Source organism: Wyeomyia smithii, chromosome 1 (assembly GCF_029784165.1).
Source record: "Wyeomyia smithii strain HCP4-BCI-WySm-NY-G18 chromosome 1, ASM2978416v1, whole genome shotgun sequence".
Classification (NCBI taxonomy): Eukaryota; Metazoa; Arthropoda; class Insecta; order Diptera; family Culicidae; genus Wyeomyia; species Wyeomyia smithii.
In genome coordinates this window covers 19,280,710-19,303,531 of record NC_073694.1, presented here as the reverse complement: position 1 = coordinate 19,303,531, position 22,822 = coordinate 19,280,710, and the positions used below count along the sequence as shown (strand labels likewise).

General features: G+C 37.8%; 3 protein-coding genes across 7 annotated transcripts in view; 1 reads left to right on the top strand and 2 right to left on the bottom strand.

Moving 5' to 3' along the window:
• LOC129716665 (uncharacterized) overlaps nt 1-21,019 on the bottom strand; it is a 35,037-nt gene extending 14,018 nt beyond the window's left edge. Inside the window, exons 1-3 of the transcript XR_008726657.1 lie at nt 11,774-21,019; nt 11,340-11,470; nt 8,939-11,282 (exon numbers count right to left, since the gene is read on the bottom strand). The gene's annotated coding sequence lies outside the window, so the exon portion shown is untranslated. The remainder of the gene's footprint in view (nt 1-8,938; nt 11,283-11,339; nt 11,471-11,773) is intronic.
• Nucleotides 1-22,822, top strand: part of LOC129716676 (lysoplasmalogenase-like protein TMEM86A) — a 35,199-nt gene that overhangs the window by 7,923 nt on the left and 4,454 nt on the right. For 2 of the 5 annotated variants that reach the window (XR_008726662.1, XR_008726661.1), the window contains exon 2: nt 1,539-1,757. The exons of the other annotated variants lie outside the window; for them this stretch is intronic. The gene's annotated coding sequence lies outside the window, so the exon portion shown is untranslated. The remainder of the gene's footprint in view (nt 1-1,538; nt 1,758-22,822) is intronic. 5 annotated transcript variants of the gene reach the window in all.
• Nucleotides 7,268-8,908, bottom strand: LOC129716690 (uncharacterized). Its single transcript, XM_055666526.1, has 3 exons — nt 8,505-8,908; nt 7,900-8,447; nt 7,268-7,825 (listed from the first exon to the last, which is right to left on the bottom strand). Exons 2-3 carry the CDS (start codon nt 8,104-8,106, stop codon nt 7,361-7,363), a joined length of 672 nt encoding a protein of 223 aa, XP_055522501.1. The 5' UTR covers nt 8,107-8,447; nt 8,505-8,908; the 3' UTR covers nt 7,268-7,360.

Sequence of the window (22,822 nt, the reverse complement as noted above, 5' to 3'; positions counted from 1 at the left end):
TACTGCTGAATATATGTTTCTGAGAAGTTTCTAAATGTTCCAAAAAATGCCTTGAAAATAATGCCCCACCATTATTCGAAAAATGTCTTAACAATATTAAGTAAAACAAGGCTCCAAAATGTCTCAAAATATTGCAAATAATGATTCGGAAATGTCTCAAAAATTACTATCCAAAGATATCTACAAAAGTGCCGCAAAAAAGTGTCTAAAGAATCTCAAAATAACGGGTGACAACTAAAAATCTGGAATTTTTTTCTACAGCTGTCAAAAAAGGTGGAAGAACCTAAAATACTGATTTATTTCTCATGAAGATACATTCATTGTGAACTAACAAAAAATATTGAACATTTGAGAAAGGTCCGTTGCCGGCCTCACGACGAAGTTTTCTTATGATGCCAAAACAAGAGCGTTGTACGGCCTTCAAGTTCGCTTTTCGAATGCAGCTCTTGATTCTACCGATCGTTGATCTCCAGGTATTTTTGCACCGAAGGAACTAAATTCCAAAGAAATCTTCGATTGGACGGCACTGAGGTGGATTCGTTGGATTGCGTATTTGGAGTACAGATGGAGTCGAGTGGTTGTTCAGAAACGTTTGTGTGTTTTTGACGTGCTGTGATGATATTTTCTCCGGGCCAAAACATATACTTTTCATCTGTATGGTGATTCGGAGAAAAATGGAATCATAATGATGTTTGAACATCCGCTCTGGTATATATCTTGATTGATAGTTAAACCACCATGACTTGATGTTAAGGAAAAGGTCCTTTTCTGTCTAGTACTCTGACCGGTCTCCAACTACCTTCCTGACGGATTATAGTTAAGGTTCGCAGGAAGCCATATATAATAAAAACCGGAAGATTTTCGCTTTTAAAATGATTTACCAAGAACTTTTTGCCAAAATTGTTGTGCAGTTCATAGCGAACTGTACAATGCAGAATTCTCGTTGTTTGGACGCTATTTTGGACCGATCTGAGCATGCACAAACCAAACAAAAAATACTGACATAAAGTGGAAAGATAGAGCTTCCATATACAAATTCTCATTCCTCTCTGAGCGGGTTTGTTGTGGAGTAAAACAGCCCAAAATAATTCCAGATTTTTAGTTGTCACCCGTTGGTTTCAGAACTCTGAGAAATTGAGGAATATTACGCAAATATTTTCAAAAGGCGTCAAAATTATTTTTATTTTATTTATTTTCTTATTTGACCATCTAGCCATCAAGGTCATGATGGTTTTTCTAGGGTGGGGAAAAGCCCACTTGAGATAACCAAAAGTCAGTCTCAAACGGGCGTAAAAACCCCACCAGAATTTCGTAAAATAACATTTAACGATAAACATTTAACATTTAGCATTTAACAATTAGCACTCAACATACCACATTAAACATTAAACAATTAACATTAGCATTAAAAATTTGCCAAAGAGCTTGTCTTAACCTATTCTTAAAACTATCACTAGAACTACAAATGTCAAAATGGATATACAAACTATTAAATAAACTACATATAGCTCTAATTGGTTTATTTTGTCCGTATACAGTACGCTGGAAGTCAAGTCTAAGAATATCTGCTGACCTGAAGTTTCTAGCAGGGGCGTTGATGTTTATTTGCGACAAGATACAAGGGACATCTATAAGACCGGTCAACAGTTTACCAACCATAACAGCTCCAAATATTTTCCGTTTTTTAGCCAGGGTATCCATCCCTAGTAGACGGCATCTCTCTTCGTAAGGAGGCAACTCTATCCTGTTACGCCAAGGTAAGAACCAAAGGGCAAAACGTATGAACCTAGACTGCACAGACTCAATTCTTCTAATCCATATTTCTGCGTACGGGCTCCACACAATGACACATGATTCCAGTACACAACGCACGAGCGAGAAGTATAGGGCTCGTAGGCAATATGGGTTTCTGAACTCTCTGGCGATTCGCATAATAAAACCCAAGTTTTTGTTCGCTTTTGAAACGATATGTGAGTGGTGTGCATGGAATGACATTTGATAGTCTAACAGTACACCAAGATCTTTAATTTCAACTGTACGATTAGGTAATTCACCGTTGATCGTGTAGTTCCAGATTATTGGGTTTTTCTTCCGAGTGAATTAAATCACGGAACATTTTGTCACACTTATGGTCAGAAGATTTTTGCAACACCAGTTGCAGAAAAGGTCAACGTACCCCTGCTGCTCCCGGCAGTCAGCAATAGATCTGATTGCCAAATATAATTTAAGATCATCAGCTTAAATCACCCTGCATCCTAGTGGCAAAACCAGACAGATATCGTTGAAAAACAGTAAGAAAAGCAATGGACCAAGGTTGCTTCCTTGAGGCACACCCGAAAAATTAACAAAACTGTAGGACTCAGCGTTTCCCAATTTAACCGATAAAGATCGATCTATAAGATAAGACTTCATCCAATTAACAAGAGGAGATGCAACTCCAAGTCTTTCAATTTTCGCTAATAGGATAGCATGATCAACGCGGTCAAATGCTGCCTTCAAATCTGTGTATATTGTATCCACTTGCAATCCAAGCTCCATGCGCGTAATACAGTGTGAGGTAAACTGCAGCAAGTTTGTTGTTGTCGATCGTCCGGGATAGAAGCCATGCTGATCCTCAGAAATGTACGGTTTAGTAGCGCGTGATAGAAGATTTCCGAATAAAATTTCAAGCAACTTGGAACTTGCACATAACGAGGTTATACCACGATAATTTACAATGTTTTGCTTGTAGCCGTGCTTGAAAACAGGAAACAGAAAGGTTTTTTTCCACAATAATGGATACTCTGACTGTGCCAGCGATTTGTTGAAAATAATCCTAAGAGGTACACATAGCAGTGCTGCACATTTTTTAACCCTTAAATGCGCAATGTTGTTTTAAAACAACACTATTTAAAACGTTTTAAAATATATGTATTTTAGTATTTTTGAGAAATATAATTCATTAGAACAGCTCTCTAGACTCTAACTAAGAAAACTTAACAGCTGGAAGTGCTGTATTATAATGTTTTGTTTTTATTTTTGCTGTCAAAATCTCGGAAATGAAATAAAAAACATGGCGAGATTCCCGACTGGTGCTGACTGTCTTTGTAAATAAATTTTAAAATAAGATTAGTGGTTAGTGAAAATGTCTGAATTATCAGTAATTATACTAAGAAAAGGTCAATTTTACAATTACTGTTAACAAAAGTAATTGTTTCGACTTTATTCTGCGATAAAGTCACAGTGTTGTTTAAAAACAACATGGTAATATTTGCACATTGAAAAAGAAATCTTTCAATTTTTTTTATGCATATTGGTTAGTTTTGGAGCAGTAAACCTGTTAAACAAAGATTTTATGTTTTTTTCATGATTTTATGATTTTATGTCGTGAGCATTCAAGGGTTAAGTACAATGGCAGGAATTCCATCTGGTCCAGGGGACAAGGAGGACATCATTTTCCCTAGAGCTGTCAAAACATCGTTGTCAGTAAACTGCACATTTGACAGACTAATCAAGTTAGTTGAAACATCTTGAATAGCTCTTTGGACTTGCTGCAGAATTTGGCTTGAAAACGCTCGAGAAATGTTCGGCAAATAAATCACAGATTCCATCGGGTGAGCTGGCAGATTCGTTCTCAAGAAACATGGTACATGGGAGTCCGGTTTCTTTCCGTTTTTCGTTTACAAATTTCCAAAACCGCTTTGGATTTCGTTCAAGGTCTGATTGCGTTTTTATCACATATTGCTTGTAGAGAAAGCGCTTGTAATTTCTATAGTTGCTACTGGCGCAATTAAACTAGCGTTTGGATACTGGGTTGCGGTGCTTAGTATAGTGCCTAAGCGCAGCTGCTCTAATACGTTTGAGTGTTCGAAGTCGCCGATTCGACCAGAGAGGGTCCGAGGACCGAGGACGCGAAACAGGAACGTGAATAGTGAACAGCTCATTCAAAATTGAAGAGAAACCTTCAACAGCAGCATTCACATCAGCATTTAGTAAAAGGTGCCAATTTAAATTTTTAAGGGAGCAATTCAGTCCTTCAAAATCGGTTTTAGAAAAATTTAGCCGCCTGTAGTCCGCTACTTCTGCGAAACGAATATTTTTCCTACAGGTTGATGTTGCGAGCAAAGCAGGGTGATGCGCGTCAGCTTCGATTAGTGATTCAGGGGCTTCAGACACTACACAATTTTTAGAAGCTGTTTCGTAAACGAATTCGAGATCCAATGTACGATTTCGTTCATTCCTAACCGTGTTCAACTGCAACATATTTAGCGAGTCCATTCCATCAATAAGGGAAGAATTGGACCGTGAGAAAACGGATTCTGACGGATCGGGATAAGCAAAACCAGAGTGTGATTAGAAATAGCCGACACGGAATCAAGGTGCCTCTCAATGGCATTAGTGTCAATAGCATTTTCAGGAGTAAGGTAGACAACACCAACACAAATATTTCGATCTTCAGTACACACGCTTACCCAAAGTTGCTCAATGCCATTTTCAGTGCATTCTTTTCGCACATACTGTAGCCGGTTGGAAACAGCTATTAACAATGCGCATTTTTCCATTTATTTTATTTTATTTCCATTTTTAACAATTTCCGCATTTTTTTTCTTACGTTCCATTGGCCGCAGCTCAAAATTTGTAAGTCCCAGAGAGTCGTTTTTTTTCAGAAAAAAACATGATTCGTATTGTTACCGGAAAATAAATCCGATATATATCATCATTAGATCACAAATGAATCGATTTTTAAACCTTTCCCATCTTCGTGAAATCATTTCACCGTTCAAAATGGTCGTGGAATAATTCCACGCGAAACTTCGCTTTTTCCGTTTTCACTTCAGTGATATGACACTCATAATAACCCAGGGGTGGCATTGTGAACCTCGATTCGAGCGATTTTCACTATTTTCCAGTACGTCACATACTGCCAGTTTTGCTTTAAGCTCAAAAGGAGCTGTCATTGTCATTTGTCCTTCGGCTCATCTAACCCGCAAACTCGAAAAACATACGAAAAACAAAACGTAACCCCCACCAGCGCTCATTTAGCTTGTTCGAGTTACTCGAAACGAAATGCGCAATGTCACCCCAGATTTAACGGCAGGTATTACTTTGCGACCCTTTTCTCACTTACGTGAGTCTCGTAATAGGACTCTCTTCACTTCACTCTGATTTTAGTGAAGTGACTCCCGTAAAAAGCACCAATTTGGGGAAAGTAGGTAAAGACGGACACTCTAAGGTACAATCCTAATATTGACTCAGATATAGCTTTTTTGATCGCAGTAGTCATACGAACTGAAACTTAGGATCATTTGTTATCATAATTAACTTTGGTATACTGTTTTTTTTTTCACTTTCTATGCATTTCGGGTCTTCGAAAATAAGTCGTCAAATTGCTGTTTTTTGGCATGGTTGGGAAAGACGGACACCTGGTGTGGGAAAGATGGACACTTACGGAAAAGTTGTAGTACGTTACGTAGTATTGTGTTCAAAGTGTTTGGTGGTTATGCGTGGATAGTTCGAGAGTAAGAGTGATTTATTTGTGGTCAATTATTTACGACCCATATGAAATTTACAAATTTTTTTCAACAAATGTCTACGCAAAAAAAGAAGGAAGTCTGCAATCACAAAAATCCTATACACGTAGAATGTGAATGCTTTATTTGGTGGAAAATTTAATTAAGTAATGCATGAATATACATTAAAATATTTCAACAAGAATTTTATTCAATATACATAACATAAGTTCAAATTAAAAACAATTCTGGCAAATTGTTTCAGCCGAAGGAAAACATTCTGCGTGAAACCAAGAAACGCATTTCAAGCATATTATCCAGCCCGTACCGACATCTGAATCAGAAAACTGCCTTCCGCATTTTCCGCATAGATTATCAGATCAGTCCGCTTTGCTCTGAGTTTGCTTAGGCTTCTTTGAAGATCGTGGATTCCGTTCTTTCTTGATCGATTGTATATCCTTCGCAGCTTTTGCTCTTTTCAAGGTATCAACGTACTGAGCAGTTGTTATGTCAGCTGCCTTTTCTGCTTGGCGTTTTCACTTCGTGACCCGTGGGGTGATCATTTTCGGTAACGGAAGTACCGCCGACGGAGGCACTTCAAACACCGGTTTATTGACTGTTGCAAAGCTGTCTGGTTCAGTCAAATGAGCGATGATGTCTTCAGGAAACACTTGAATTTCTTTATCCTTACAAGAAATACGGTTGGTGTTCAATTGTGCTGGAACGGCTTCAATATCCAATAGAAGCACCTCTTCTTTGTGAGGTGACTCAGGGGCTGATTGCTCAGTCACCGTAGCCGGAGCAAAATCATCTTCGTCAAAAACATTCCGACTAAACGGCCAAATTCCTGGGGTGGCATTGCGCATTTCGTTTCGAGTGATTTTTGTTCGTTTCGACCACATTTGACATTGGCGATTTCGATTCGAGCTCGAAACGAGTAGATGGCGTATTATTGCAGTTGATCTTCGAGCAAAAATGGCATTACGTAATGGTTTGATCGAGCATTTTTTAGCTCGAAAGTGATAAAAAATGGTCGATAAGTTGAAGGCGTTCGTTTGTACCTAAGTTTGTTGACTAAAACATAAATAATTTCACTAAACATCTGTGGAGCGGAAATACATTAATTTGGTAGGATCCACTAGCGACTAGATTTAAAGTAAGAGCTAACTTTAACGGAACAGAGATTGTACTAGTGCAGTTTGGAGGAAAATGAAATATTGTACTTCAAATAGGTTTGAGTGCTCCCCGCCTTATCTTGAAATGTTGACGAAACCATGAAAAAAAATCTTTTGCATCAGAAAATAACTAACTTTGTTTCATTTAATGTAAGCCTAATACTCATGTATTATTGTTTACGTCTTTGTATATTCCTAAAACCATTTTCATCACTAGAAGAATCGTAGTAAAACATTCAAAGATTGATATGTTGTTTTAAGGACAAATCTTATTATAAACGTGAAAAATACCAATCTCTAGGGGCAAGACACTATTGATATATGGCGGAATATTTCCAATATTAAATATTATAAAGTATTTATCGTTGCATTATTAGGCGCCGGTGTGATATCAATGTGTCGGATAAACGATAAATATCAAGATTTATCAACCGATTTCGTATAATATTACCGAAAAAGTTGACTGCAATAAAATTGGGGTGTCGAAAATAATACGCAATACCAACTCCACCTCGAAACGAGTTTGATTTCTCTCGATTCGAGTTACTCGAAGCGAAATGCGCAATGTCACCCCTGTTTTTTTGAAGCCATTCTCAGCTATCTCCAGGGTAGCCGCTTTGATGAATGCCGGTTTCATTAGCTTGACGATGTCATATTGTCTGACAACTTTACCTGGATTTTGCTGGAGGAAATTATCTACTTCTTGTGAGTAATTTTGAAGGGTGCCATGAAAGACACGTCAAGCGGTTGCAGTTTATTGCTAGTGTGGGGAGGTAAAACAAGAACCTTAACGAAGTTAGCTCTAGCTGTTTCGGTGAAAGCTAGGTTCTTCGTGTGCGACGCGTGACCATTGATTATAAGCAAGGCAGGTTTGTCTTCAGATGGTTTCACGTACTCCAAAAAGTGATTAAACCACTCATTGAAAATCTCGGCTGTCATGTAACCTGATGCGTTAAATGCAAATTTGCTTCCACGTGGTGCCCCTTTTTTTAAAGTTTCGTGCATCCGCAGACGAGGAAAAATGGAAAACGGTGGGAGGTGCTGTCTAGTCACTGACATGCACATTACGGCTGTGACTGTTTCCCCGCGTTCGGCAGATGTAATGCCACCCACTTGTTTTTTGCCTTTTAGTGCTGCCACTTTAACCTTCTTGGGAGGGACCTGTGGGGGGTTGAAAGTAAACGTTTTCCATTATTTGTATACCGACTAATTTCATGTATATAACAATAACTAACAGTACAAACACTAGTCTCATCGGCGTTTAAAATTCTATCAGGCGTAAACTTAGGATCCTTTAGCGTTTCTTCCAGTGAATCGTAAAATGCATACACAGAAGGTTTATTGAAGCCCCTTGCTCGGGCAGCAGAGGTAGCTTCAGGTTTACGAAAAGTCAATTCGGGATTTCGTTTTAAAAAGTTACTTAGCCAAGCTCTTCCTACCATCTTGGTAGATTTGTTGAATGGGTGCCTTAATGCGTTTTTATCGGCCAAATCAAATGCTTTCGAACGTTGGTTATTGTGATTCCCTAGAACCTCTTTTCCGAATCCAGTAGATGCTGTACCAGCTCCTTTTCTTGTTGGGGATTGAACGCGGAATCAAGTGGTCCTAATCGAGATAATACAACTGGCTCCGCCAGGTGGCGAATTAGCTAGGTTCGTGGAACTGCATAGTTCTCCGCAGCTGTTTTCACTGGTGATCCACTTTTAACAGCCTTTATGGCCTGTTCCAATTGCTGAGTGGTCCATGACTGCCGATTACTTTTACGAATGTATTTTGTTGGCATCTGTAGAACGCAATCGATAATACAAGCGAGAAAACTCGTGTGTCCATCTTTCCCTACCTTAATGTGTCCGTCTTGCCCGACCTGGCTGCAATTTTTTCAATCAATCGTAGCTCTGTACTGAAACGTCGAAAAACCGCTGGATTCTCACCAGTTATCAAGTAAAAGACGTATTGAATTGTAATTGCTGTCTGAAACACACGAAACACAGAAGTTTCACTAGATTTTTCCTATTTTCTGTAGAGTAGAAACTATATCGAATAGCACGTCCACGAAGAAAATGTTTATTTTGTTAACAAATTTGACAGCTCGCTTGCTGTGATTCAACAGAGCGTCTCAAAAGTATTGACATATTATAAAGAAAATATCTGCATCAACAAATTTCCATAAAACATTCTAGTTTGTGAAATTTTGAAAGTGTCCATCTTACCCGCAGTGTCCGCCTTTACCGACTTTCCCCTTCACCTCGTATGCCAAAGTAGAGCAAGACTTACCCCAATGATGTCATGTGTTCGCCAGTGCCCGGCCAATGGACTTCGCTCAGTCCCAGGATTTCTAGCTTTAGGCGGCTAGCTTCCCTTGCAAGTTGAGCCTGCTTACCCTGCTGGGCTATTGTGGTTTTGAAAAAAAAAACGAAAATATTGGCTATTTAATGTTGTTTCTTGAATCGATTTGTTCTTCAGTGATGGCTTCGTTCTATTTCAATAGCTCATAATAAATAACACTGATCTGGTCCTACCAAATACAAAGTATTCATAGCGTGTATATTCGGCCGAATCGGTGGCGTAGAAGCATAACCGGGCAGTCCCAAGACTTTGTTTTCTTTAGGTTACTGTAACGAATCTATTATTCATCACCCTTCACGATACGATGAAGAAACCCCTTCCTTTTTTACCGCTGGAGCAGTAGATCACAGGTGGAAAAACAACGCTCAACATTTCTTGGCTTCAAGTCATAAGGAACTCAAGTGCCTTGTTTTTGATACATTCCCATAGCATGCAGTCGCTTGAAAATGGCTTGGCGGACAACTCCAGTATAACTGCGTTCCTGGGTCTACGAAGTTTTTGGGAACTACGTTTTTTTTTAGCCTACCTACGAAATTGGAAATCTATTGACGAGAAGGGGACGAAATTTGCCCCTTTTCAAATCCTTATAAATCGGTTTGTTTTCAACCGATTTTTTTCAGTCTTACAGCAATCGATTAGAAAATAATACACGCATGCGCCCAAAATTGTCAAGCCTTGTGGAAACTAAAATTACGTCCTTGATTGCTGGCTTTCCCTCAAGAGGTCGACAGAATAGCATATCTAGTTAGTCGCAGCGTAGCGGATTGCGGCAGTAGCAGCTGACTTTCCGAATATGCTTTCGGCTTAAACGAATCAGCGTGATAGCAGCAAACGTTTCGATTTGTCGATTCGGCCTTCTTCCCCACGATTAAGCTTTGCTTTATTTTGGCAACAACACATTCTCTATGCTGGATCAACTTACTAAGTGTGCAAACAGCTTTTGCAGTGTGATTGTCAGAGTGCCTTGAATGATGGGACGAACGCTTGGTCCTGTATTAGCCGTAGCGTAGTGGGTTGTAGCAGTAGCAGCAACGGTTTGCACCAGTATCTGCTGGCTTTCCGGATTTGCTTTCGGCTTAAACGAATCACTTACTTGATTGGTCACATATCAGCAGCAGCGCGAAAGCAGCACACGTCTCGATTTGCCAGTTGAGGGCTTCGGCCTTCTTCGTGCGATGCAGCTTTTTCAGTGTGTGTGTTTGTCAGAGTGCCTTATTCCCCCACTGTTGGGCAGAACAAAGGCTGCGATCAGCATCATCTTTTAATTTTGAACAGCAAGCTGCCCTCATCAGGGTAACTTAACAAGCAGTGAAGAGATTCTTGATTTGAGCAAGCAATAGTAGACTTTGCATTTGTTGTTAATGTGCGTAGTTCTACGTCAGTTATGCGGTTGTGTCTTGGATACAATCCTACTATTTTTGACTCCCGATGCGTTTTAAATAGAGCGAGAACAGTTACAATTCCCGCAAATGACGATTATTTGATATTAAACCGGAGATTTTTATATGAGGCAACAATAAAATCTTTCGAAACGGTTTGTTTACAGCTTTTCAGTTCATCTCGTTTTAGATATGTTAAATTGACACTTACTGCTGGTACGAACAGTGAGAACTTCAAGCGAATTTCTTTATTCCACCAGCTCACCTCGTTTTGACCTGAAAGCAACCTAACTGCTGTCAAAACCCTTCTTTATTCGCTCGAATTCGTATATAACAATAACTAACAGTACAAACACTAGTCTCATCGGCGTTTAAAATTCTATCAGGCGTAAACTTAGGATCCTTTAGCGTTTCTTCCAGTGAATCGTAAAATGAATACACAGAAGGTTTATTGAAGCCCCTTGCTCGGGCAGCAGAGGTAGCTTCAGGTTTACGAAAAGTCAATTCGGGATTTCGTTTTAAAAAGTTACTTAGCCAAGCTCTTCCTACCATCTTGGTAGATTTGTTGAATGGGTGCCTTAATGCGTTTTTATCGGCCAAATCAAATGCTTTCGAACGTTGGTTATTGTGATTCCCTAGAACCTCTTTTCCGAATCCAGTAGATGCTGTACCAGCTCCTTTTCTTGTTGGGGATTGAACGCGGAATCAAGTGGTCCTAATCGAGATAATACAACTGGCTCCGCCAGGTGGCGAATTAGCTAGGTTCGTGGAACTGCATAGTTCTCCGCAGCTGTTTTCACTGGTGATCCACTTTTAACAGCCTTTATGGCCTGTTCCAATTGCTGAGTGGTCCATGACTGCCGATTACTTTTACGAATGTATTTTGTTGGCATCTGTAGAACGCAATCGATAATACAAGCGAGAAAACTCGTGTGTCCATCTTTCCCTACCTTAATGTGTCCGTCTTGCCCGACCTGGCTGCAATTTTTTCAATCAATCGTAGCTCTGTACTGAAACGTCGAAAAACCGCTGGATTCTCACCAGTTATCAAGTAAAAGACGTATTGAATTGTAATTGCTGTCTGAAACACACGAAACACAGAAGTTTCACTAGATTTTTCCTATTTTCTGTAGAGTAGAAACTATATCGAATAGCACGTCCACGAAGAAAATGTTTATTTTGTTAACAAATTTGACAGCTCGCTTGCTGTGATTCAACAGAGCGTCTCAAAAGTATTGACATATTATAAAGAAAATATCTGCATCAACAAATTTCCATAAAACATTCTAGTTTGTGAAATTTTGAAAGTGTCCATCTTACCCGCAGTGTCCGCCTTTACCGACTTTCCCCTTCACCTCGTATGCCAAAGTAGAGCAAGACTTACCCCAATGATGTCATGTGTTCGCCAGTGCCCGGCCAATGGACTTCGCTCAGTCCCAGGATTTCTAGCTTTAGGCGGCTAGCTTCCCTTGCAAGTTGAGCCTGCTTACCCTGCTGGGCTATTGTGGTTTTGAAAAAAAAAACGAAAATATTGGCTATTTAATGTTGTTTCTTGAATCGATTTGTTCTTCAGTGATGGCTTCGTTCTATTTCAATAGCTCATAATAAATAACACTGATCTGGTCCTACCAAATACAAAGTATTCATAGCGTGTATATTCGGCCGAATCGGTGGCGTAGAAGCATAACCGGGCAGTCCCAAGACTTTGTTTTCTTTAGGTTACTGTAACGAATCTATTATTCATCACCCTTCACGATACGATGAAGAAACCCCTTCCTTTTTTACCGCTGGAGCAGTAGATCACAGGTGGAAAAACAACGCTCAACATTTCTTGGCTTCAAGTCATAAGGAACTCAAGTGCCTTGTTTTTGATACATTCCCATAGCATGCAGTCGCTTGAAAATGGCTTGGCGGACAACTCCAGTATAACTGCGTTCCTGGGTCTACGAAGTTTTTGGGAACTACGTTTTTTTTTAGCCTACCTACGAAATTGGAAATCTATTGACGAGAAGGGGACGAAATTTGCCCCTTTTCAAATCCTTATAAATCGGTTTGTTTTCAACCGATTTTTTTCAGTCTTACAGCAATCGATTAGAAAATAATACACGCATGCGCCCAAAATTGTCAAGCCTTGTGGAAACTAAAATTACGTCCTTGATTGCTGGCTTTCCCTCAAGAGGTCGACAGAATAGCATATCTAGTTAGTCGCAGCGTAGCGGATTGCGGCAGTAGCAGCTGACTTTCCGAATATGCTTTCGGCTTAAACGAATCAGCGTGATAGCAGCAAACGTTTCGATTTGTCGATTCGGCCTTCTTCCCCACGATTAAGCTTTGCTTTATTTTGGCAACAACACATTCTCTATGCTGGATCAACTTACTAAGTGTGCAAACAGCTTTTGCAGTGTGATTGTCAGAGTGCCTTGAATGATGGGACGAACGCTTGGTCCTGTATTAGCCGTAGCGTAGTGGGTTGTAGCAGTAGCAGCAACGGTTTGCACCAGTATCTGCTGGCTTTCCGGATTTGCTTTCGGCTTAAACGAATCACTTACTTGATTGGTCACATATCAGCAGCAGCGCGAAAGCAGCAAACGTCTCGATTTGCCAGTTGAGGGCTTCGGCCTTCTTCGTGCGATGCAGCTTTTTCAGTGTGTGTGTTTGTCAGAGTGCCTTATTCCCCCACTGTTGGGCAGAACAAAGGCTGCGATCAGCATCATCTTTTAATTTTGAACAGCAAGCTGCCCTCATCAGGGTAACTTAACAAGCAGTGAAGAGATTCTTGATTTGAGCAAGCAATAGTAGACTTTGCATTTGTTGTTAATGTGCGTAGTTCTACGTCAGTTATGCGGTTGTGTCTTGGATACAATCCTACTATTTTTGACTCCCGATGCGTTTTAAATAGAGCGAGAACAGTTACAATTCCCGCAAATGACGATTATTTGATATTAAACCGGAGATTTTTATATGAGGCAACAATAAAATCTTTCGAAACGGTTTGTTTACAACTTTTCAGTTCATCTCGTTTTAGATATGTTAAATTGACACTTACTGCTGGTACGAACAGTGAGAACTTCAAGCGAATTTCTTTATTCCACCAGCTCACCTCGTTTTGACCTGAAAGCAACCTAACTGCTGTCAAAACCCTTCTTTATTCGCTCGAATTTGACCCAGTATTGACCTGGCGTACTGCCCGAAGCGCACTGTAAAATTTGTCAGCTTCAACCCGCCACCGCACGTGCTTAGTTGGTAAAAAATTATCTGGCATCTCTTTCTCACTTGCTTCGTAAATTGCGATATCGTTTCTTTATTCCTCGGCAGATTTGCCCGAATGCAGTGGAATAAAGAAATTCGTTATCAATCGCGCAACTAATATCTTGAAAATCCTAAAATAACTTCAAAACGTGTCAAAATTATCTTAAAGATGTCCTAAAAATTTGTTCACTTTGCTCAAAACTGTTCGGTAATCATGACCTCTTAAGTGTATTAAAAATGTTTCAAATTTTTCCACAATTCTTCTTAGAGTATTTCTAAAATTTGTTAGTGAGATTTCAAGAATGTTCCAGAAATGTTTTGAAAAACTGTCGTAGAAATGTCTCAAAAATGTCCTCAGAATAATTTAGAAGAGATTAAAAAATGTCCCTAATGTTCTAAAATATCTCAGAGAAGTTGCACGAAAAACCGCCGTAAGATGACTAATCTGGGATTAATTTACCATCCTCAATGTGAAACAATTCGGTAGCTTCCGCTTTGTATAGATCGATAATGACGCCGGCTACGTCCTTACGGTCGGTCAGGGAATACCTCTGAATCTCTAATGACCTTAAGGGAAAGGAAGGTAACTTTTGTCACTGTGATTAGTGACGGATGTTTATACTTTTACCCTTCTCTCTACACACCTATATATAGACTTCACTGCTTTCCTTTACCGAGCTAAGTTACCCTGCCGAATTTCGACGGATATTCAATTGTGTGTGAATCTTTTTTGTAATTTATTGTGAGGAAAATGTCAAGTAGGGGGATCGAAAGAACCCTGAGAATAAACCCAGGCATAGAAAAACATAAACATATGTAGTTTCAAAAATGGATCAATACTCTTCCTCAAGGAAGATTTCAAAAATACTGCAAAAATAACCCAAAAATATTTTCAATGTAAGTCGAAAGTTTTTAAAACAAATGTCTCGAAAACCGCCTGAAAGTTCTTTTCCAAATACTTTGGTTTTCCTCTTATTAAAATAAGCTTGTCTCTATACTCTTCTAATGTTCCAGAAATGATTCGAAAATGTCTTTAAAATGTTCAAAAATGGTGCTGTTGTTTTTCATATGTTTTCATGATGTCTACAAAAGGTTTCAGAAAGATTTCAAAACTGCCCCTAAGTATTTTAATAATGTTTCAAAAGTGTATCAAAACAGCTCAGAAAAGTTTTCAAATATTTAAAAACTATCTTAATATAATTTAAAAAATGCCAAAAAAACTGTTTTTAAAATTTCTTAGAAATTACGGTTAAATGTCCAAAAAAGTGTGTCAAAATCAGATGTTTCAAACGCCCAAATACACACACGGCGTAATGGCGCCTTCTCCATACAAAATGGAAGGCGGTATAGCGATCACGCCTTCTATTTTGTATGGAAAAGGTGTCATTGCGTCGTGTGTGTATTCGGGCCTTAATCAGGGTGGCCACTCAATCGGGAAAACGGGAAATGCGGGAAAAAGTCGGGAATTGAATTACATCGGGAAAAATGCGGGAAAAAGTCGGGAATTTTTTTATTCAATCGGGATTTTGTTACCAAGATTTTTTCGTAGTATTGTGTATGATGCAATTACAAATGATAGAGAAGTTGGAAGTGCAAGACTGCAAGTTGGTCCCTTAAAAGTCACATTTTCAGCAGTCAATTTTTTAATCAAAAAGTCACTAAACTTACTTTTTTGACCCGCTGACCAGCTGACCACTTTTATCAGTCCTGCTTTTCAAATAAAATAAATGTTGACACCAAATGTCTTAGAATAGCATAAAAACCGAAAACGTTTTTAGTGAGAGAATCAAACATAAATTCTCATTTGTACAATAGTGCAAGTGATGACGGTGAGCATGGTAGCTTGTGTACCACTAGTGTGCTGATTTAAAAGCTATTTTATTTTGTGTGAAATCAAGTGCTTTTGGTGATCTAGTGCTAGTGATCCGACGGCATAATTGGATATCTCAACGGATAAGTAAAAGTGTCTTTGAATGCTTTTAATTTATTCTGTTTTTTATCGATTTATTTTATACCAGCGCCGACCAACGCATCTATGTTATATAGACGCTACGGCTGCTGATTGAAATTTCATTGTTGTGTTTTTTCATTGTTCATTTGCCTTTACCCTCCGTTGCTGCTGGACGAGTCCAGCGTATTGGTCTGCAGCAGCTTCGGCTTGTTTGCAGCGGGAAGATGGATTGTGGCAAATGTGGTAATATCATTCGCATTAGCGACGATCCGGTTGTTTGCGTTGGTAAATGCAAATCTCAGTTCCACAGAGTTTGCCCGCCCCTCACGAAAATAGCAGCGAAAGTCGTTAATGATAATGATAATATTGTGTTTAAATGTGTTTTGTGTTTATCAGCCTGTGATGACGGTGGGAAAGATGATGTTTTGAGTTAGTTGACAAAGATGAGAGATGCCTTACAAAATTGAAACCCAGATAAATGTTGCTGTTTCTAACGCGATCGAGACTATTTTGAAATCTGTCAGCGATTCTCTTCGTGAGAGTCTGGTAAACAGTGTTGCCAGAAAGCTGGATGATTTCAAAAACCAAATAGTCTTAAATACCGATCGCGATAGAAATAATGGTCCAATGAACAGAAAAAGGAGTCGAAATGAGATTGGACTCTAACCCCAGTAAAAAGATGTTACTAGTACGTGATGACGAGGTTTTTTCGGAAAGTTTACCAACATACGCGAATGTTTTAGCGAGTTCGACTGGGAGTATATCAAATAAATTACAGAAAAAGGAAAACCGTAAGGCTCGGCCGGTCATTGTGATCAAACCGGTCGAGACTTCTCAATCTAGTGAAGATACTAGATGTTTTTTGAAAAAAACTTTAGATCCAAAAATCCACAAAATCAGGAACTTTAGAAACGGTAAGAATGGCTCGATAATTGCAGAGTGTGCAGTAGGGGATAATGTTGAGGTTGTTAAAAAAGACATTGAAAGCAACCTGGGTGAACGATATAATGCTGTTATTCCCACAATCGCGAAGCCTAAGTTGAAGATTGTGGGAATGAGTGATCGATATTCCTCCGATGAATTCATAGACTTGTTGAAAAGTCAGAATGATAGCATCGGCTTTAAAGGAGTAAAGGTTATTGCCGAGTATGAAAATTCACGCTTCAAATATAACAAGTTTAACGTGATAATCGAAGTTGATCTAGACACTTATAACTGCCTAATGAATGCTAGAAAAGTAAGCATTGGGTGGGACAAGTGTTTTGTACGAGAGGCCATAAATGTATTGCGTTGCTTTAAATGTGGCGAATTTGGTCATAAAAGCACAGAGTGTGTTAATCCTGAGACATGCTCTAAATGCAGTGAAAAGCACAAAACATCGGAATGCGCTTCTACTGATTATAAATGCGTAAATTGTTTAAAACATAATAATGAGTTGAAAATGAATTTGGACGCGAAACATCCAGCATCAAGTTCGCAGTGTCCAGTTTTTCGGAGACTGTTTGAAAAAAGAAAAAGCAACATGTTGTCAAGTAAATAGCAGCTGAAGAAAATGCAATGTGAGAGGAAATTAGAAATAGTTTATCTTAATATTGCTGGTTTATCCACGAATTATGTTGCTTTGCGGCATCTTGTGAAAAAAAACGACCAATGTTAGTATTGCTGGCTGAAACTCACATAGTGGAAGCTGATGCATTTGATCAATATAGTATTCCGGGTTATAAAGTTGCTTTTTGCCTTTCACATTCCAGACATACTGGTGGGGTTGCTATTTACGCCAAGGAATCAGTCAAGTTCAACATTCTATCAAACGAATCTGTCGAAAACAATTGGTTCCTGGGAATATCGATCAGAGAGGCATGACGATGGGAAATTTTGGAATAGTCTACCATTCCCCCAGTTCGAGTGACCAGCGTTTTTTGGAAATTTTAGATAACTGGTGAGAAAATTTTGTTGATTTGAATAAATTAAACGTAATTGCTGGTGATTTCAATATTGATTGGCTTGGTGGATCGAACTCGAATCAATTAAAGCAATTAGTCGGTTTTTTCAATCTAAGACAAACAGTTTTTCAATTTACAAGAATTTCCAGACACTCTAGTACCTTGATTGATCATGTGTTCTCCAATTTTGATAATGTTAATTCCTTCACAGAGGCCGATTATAAAATAACAGACCATGAGACAATTTGTATTTCAATTGAAAACGATCAAAACCGAGAGGATAAAGTAAAAATAAAGTGCTGGAATAGTTATTCGAAACAAGCAATGTCTCAGCTTGTTTCAAGAAGTTTGAATTTTCATCCAATAACTGGAGATTTGGACAATAAAGCAGCTGTTCTAACCAAAACGTTGGAAGACTGTACCAAGAATCTAGTTTCTGAAAAATTTGTTGAGTTACAAAATTCGAACAGCTGGTACTCTTTAGATCTTGTGCGTTTAAAACGTAGAAGAGATAAATGTTATAAAAAAAATTGTAGAAGTAATGATAACGATGATTGGAACACCGCGGCGCGAAACATATATTCACGCACCTTGAAAAAGGTTAGATGTGCATATATACAACGGAAGATCGATCAACATCAAAATAACAGCAAAGAGTTATGGAAAACTTTAAAAAAATTAATGAAAAGTAATAGTACATTAGCACAGTGCATAACTTTCAATGGTATTGAGGAAAACTCCGCGCGAGTTATTGCAAATAAATTTAACAGTTATTTCGTTGAAAGTGTTCAACCGATCAATCAAAGTATTGATGTGGTCAATGAACCTGACGAGATAATACAGCCGATCCATAATAACTGTAGATTTGATGGTTTTCATCCTATTACTTTTGCAGAGTTGAAAGATATTTGTTTCTCTTTGAAGAGATCGGCTGGTATCGACAATGTCAACGCAAAAGTAATACAAGATTGCTTTCATGTAATTGGACACGACCTGCTGGACCTTGTTAACGAATCTTTACAAACAGGACACGTGCCTGAAGTTTGGAAGGAATCTCTTGTGGCTCCTATCCCCAAAATTACTGGGACGGATAAAGCCGAAGAGTTCCGTCCCATTAATATACTGCACACATTAGAGAAAATTTTGGAGCTAATTGATAAAGGCCAGCTAATGCATTTAGCTAATGTTTAAATAAACAGTAATGATTTGCTGATCCCAGAACAATCAGGTTATCGAGAGGGACACTCTTGTGAGTCTGCATTGAATTTGGTGTTAGCAAAATGGAAAGAGAAAATCGAGGCTGAAGAAACTATTTTTGCGGTGTTTCTGGATCTAAAACGCGCTTTTGAAACAATTTCTAGGCCCTTATTGTTGCAAACATTAAAGCGCTTTGGTATCGTAGGGACAGCATATAAATGGTTTTAAAGCTATTTGTGTGCTAGAACTCAGAAGACTCGTTTTTATGATTCTGAATCAGCTTCCATTGCTAATACACTGGGTGTACCGCAAGGAAGTGTTTTAGGGCCCATTTTGTTGTTTGATGTAAATTTATTTGCCGACGACACTGTTCTGTTCATTGCGGATAAAAATCCAAATGATGTTGAAACACTTTTAAACCAAGACTTACATTATCTGGCGAATTGGTTAAATTTTAAACAACTTAAGCTAAACATTAGCAAAACAAAATATTTAATTATTTCTTCGGCCAACTCCAGACCAGACGTAAATATTGCAATTAATGGTGAGACGATTGATCGCGTGAATGAGTTAAAATATCTTGGAGTAATCATTGATGACAAGTTAACTTTCAAGTCTCACATTGACAACGTCATCAGAAAAATGGCTAAAAAATACGGTATTCTGTGCCGTTTAAAAAATGAATTGACTGTTAGTAGTAAAATTTTGTTGTATAAGTCAATCATTTCACCACATATAGACTTTTGCTTATCCATCTTATTCCTTGCAAATAATACACAAATATTGAGATTACAGCGGTTACAAAATAAAGTAATGCGATTAATATTAAGATGTTATAGATACACTTCCTCGAGTTTCATGCTGGACGCGTTGCAATGGCTTTCTGTGAAGCAACGAGTATATTTTTTGACAATGGTGTTCCTTTATAAAATTTTTAATTATATGCTGCCTCGATATTTGTGTGATCGAATTGATAGGGGAAGTGATTTCCATAGGTACAACACTAGAAACGCGGAAGACGCTAGAACACCACACTTTTTATTTAGTAGATCACAGAGCTCTCTGTTGTATAAAGGAATTAACTTTTTCAATTCGATGCCCAGACAAGTGAAACGTGCAGCAACAATGGCGGAGTTTAAAAGGCTTTGTATTTCACACATGAAATCTGTTTTGTAGACAGATTTTAACGAATTTTTTGTTAATTAATAAAGAAGATTGTAATATTTAAGTATATTTTTTTTTCAAATTTATCTGGTACACTAAGTTATTATGTTCATTGATGATGATGGATTTGGATAAATATTGGATAAATGGATGGATAAATATTGAAACAAAAGGCATATCGGGTTGATAAGTTGCTTTTTTGGTTTGTAATATTATATATATATTTTCATTAAGATTTTTAATATTTATCTGTTTTCACGATTTAGAACAAAGGGTTGGGAGAAAAAACTGAACAGGCTTGGGTTTGCCTGTGGACTGTATAGCTCGTTATCGATAACTATAGTATCATAGGATCTCTCTCGTAGTTTTGGATCGTTATACAGAACCAATTCTGATTAGTTAAAGCTCCTAAATGTTAGGTTCGATTCCTAACCAAATCCAGATAATTTTCGGGTTGGAAACGTTTTGGATGAGCCTTGGATCAATGATGTTATTGGAAAATCGTTTTTTTTTAATTTTCGAATTATTGGTATTCTTTTGAAGGGTTACTATGTCTGTATTAATAACCAGTCCGTTATTTGTTTGCCTGCTGGTTACATTGTATGTCTTTAAATAATATCTTTTTTAGATAAATCGACCAGCTCAAACCGATGTAGGGGTATGAGGTGGGACCATCATCATATAGAAACTGTTTCAATTTCTAAGAGCAATGCAAAATAAGATTCACTGTATAATCTTACTAACATTACTAGTTATTTGAATAAACATATTGAGGATAAAATAAGTGGCACACAGTTCTAATTCTTCAGTTTTTCAAATAGATTTTCATTTCAGCTAGTCTTTTTGAAGAAATATTTGGTGAACTCTAGCGAAACTAGCTACCATTTCCGCTAAGAAACTCAATGCTGGTGAAAATTTGGGTTTGGGACGAACTTGCTATGCGGAGCAGTTATTGAAAAACATTGCAAACTTGCCACAAAATAAACATTATTTTGGAATTTTTTGAAAAACTAATTTTTGTACATATTTCAAATTCGTATTTTTTTTCTATAAATTATACAATTTGACTGCAAAAAAAAACTATTTTTGATGTAAATACAATCAGAAATGTTCTTAGAAAACAGCATAATCGTTTGCGAGGTTTTTCAAAAAAAACATTTTATAACAACGATTTTATACGACTTTTTACATGCTTTTTGCTTTGCAACTGATCTCAGGGTACGGTGCTGGCCTAACTATTCAGTCGTCGTAGGTTCGTGTCTCGGCTCGAGAGAGATTGTTAGTGTCTGCGCTAGCTCGCAATCACCCCGTGCACTAAACAGTTGGCTGCTAAATTTGTGGCCAATAAACAAAAATAGGGTAGAGCGGGGCTAGTTGGTCACTTTTGGTCAAAATGTTCTGTAATTTTTTGTAGGTAATATTATGGCAAAAACTCATTACATGGAAATGTTGTGTTAAGTCTATAGCATCTAGAAAAAATATAAACTGTACAAAATAGTTCATGATTTTGCGGATATTCTATGTTTTTTGAATGGATGTCAAATTGGCCAACTAGCCCCTCAGCTGCGGTAAGTTGGTCAGGGTGTGGGGTAAATTGACCATTTATATTGCGGAAGGAAAATTCAGTTTTCCTTCCTCACTGCATTTGCGGCAGCCTGTAGTGTCTCAGCGGAGGTCAAACCGCATCCGGTTTTTTTGTTTATGCGTTTGTTTTCCGAAATCCCAAACCATGAGAAAAGTAACTCATAATTGCATGAAAAAAATCGTGTTACTCTTTCATACCTGACGAGAAGTATATGTTGAAATCTCTCTAATAGTTTGGCTGGGAACTAAATCAAAGACAATAAGGATTAAATTGAGAACCAGAGCCAAATTATAGATTCGCATCTGCAATCACAAGCACAAAACTATAGCTACATTAGTTTTTTTGTTGTTAAAAACTTGCTTTCGCCGAAATTTTCATCAGGTAGATGGCATTTGTCGATGCATTAGTGTACGTTATAGTTATTTTAGATCAATGACTTAGCATTTATAGTGTGCAATAAAATATTCATCAAAATGACGATGAAATGGAGATAATTTTTACCAATTAGTTTATCGCTTCAAATAAATGATTTTGCTGAACAAAGCACATGCTGTTTTCACCTGGATTAAGTTTGCATCACGGAATGCACTGTTCCTGAAATTGTATTTACTTGGTTACTTGAATTCATTTATGATGTGCATATGACCAACCAGCCCCGCAAGTATGTGACCAACTAGCCCCTCATGTATTATATATGAAAATTACTTGAAATATATGAAAATAAAATTTTGGCGAAAGTTTGCTATGCACAACTTAAAATTAACGAAAATGACTTTCATAATACGTTGAACCATGTTCATTTCAATTTGGCTAGCTTTGTTTAGACTTGTTTAGATGGTCAATTTGGCACCAACCTGTATTTATTATACGTCTTAATTAGAACTGTACTCCATTTTGTCATTTAATTTTTCTAGTTATCTACTACGTATCACCCATATAACACGATTTTTTAGATACGTAGATTCGAAGATATTCTCATTGACCAACTTACCCCGTAACCAACTAGCCCCGCTCTACCCTACTTTAAATATTCTAAAAACCAAAATAATTAGCTTGATTGGTGTGATGTTTCCGGCAAAGCTGTAGATAGTAGTTCTATTTAAAAAAATTGAAAATGAATATCTTAAAAAGCTTATTTTTTGAATTCTAAGTTGCCAAATGTTACAACGTTGTTTATTTGAACACGGAAATAAATTTAAAAATAAAATTTCTGAAGATTTTTTTTTTTCGAAACCAGAACGATTTGTTTGATTGGTGCGATGTTTTCTGCAAAGTTGTTGGCAGTAGTTGAGTATTGAAAATATTCTAAATTAAACATTTTAAAGAGCCGATTTTTGAAAAATA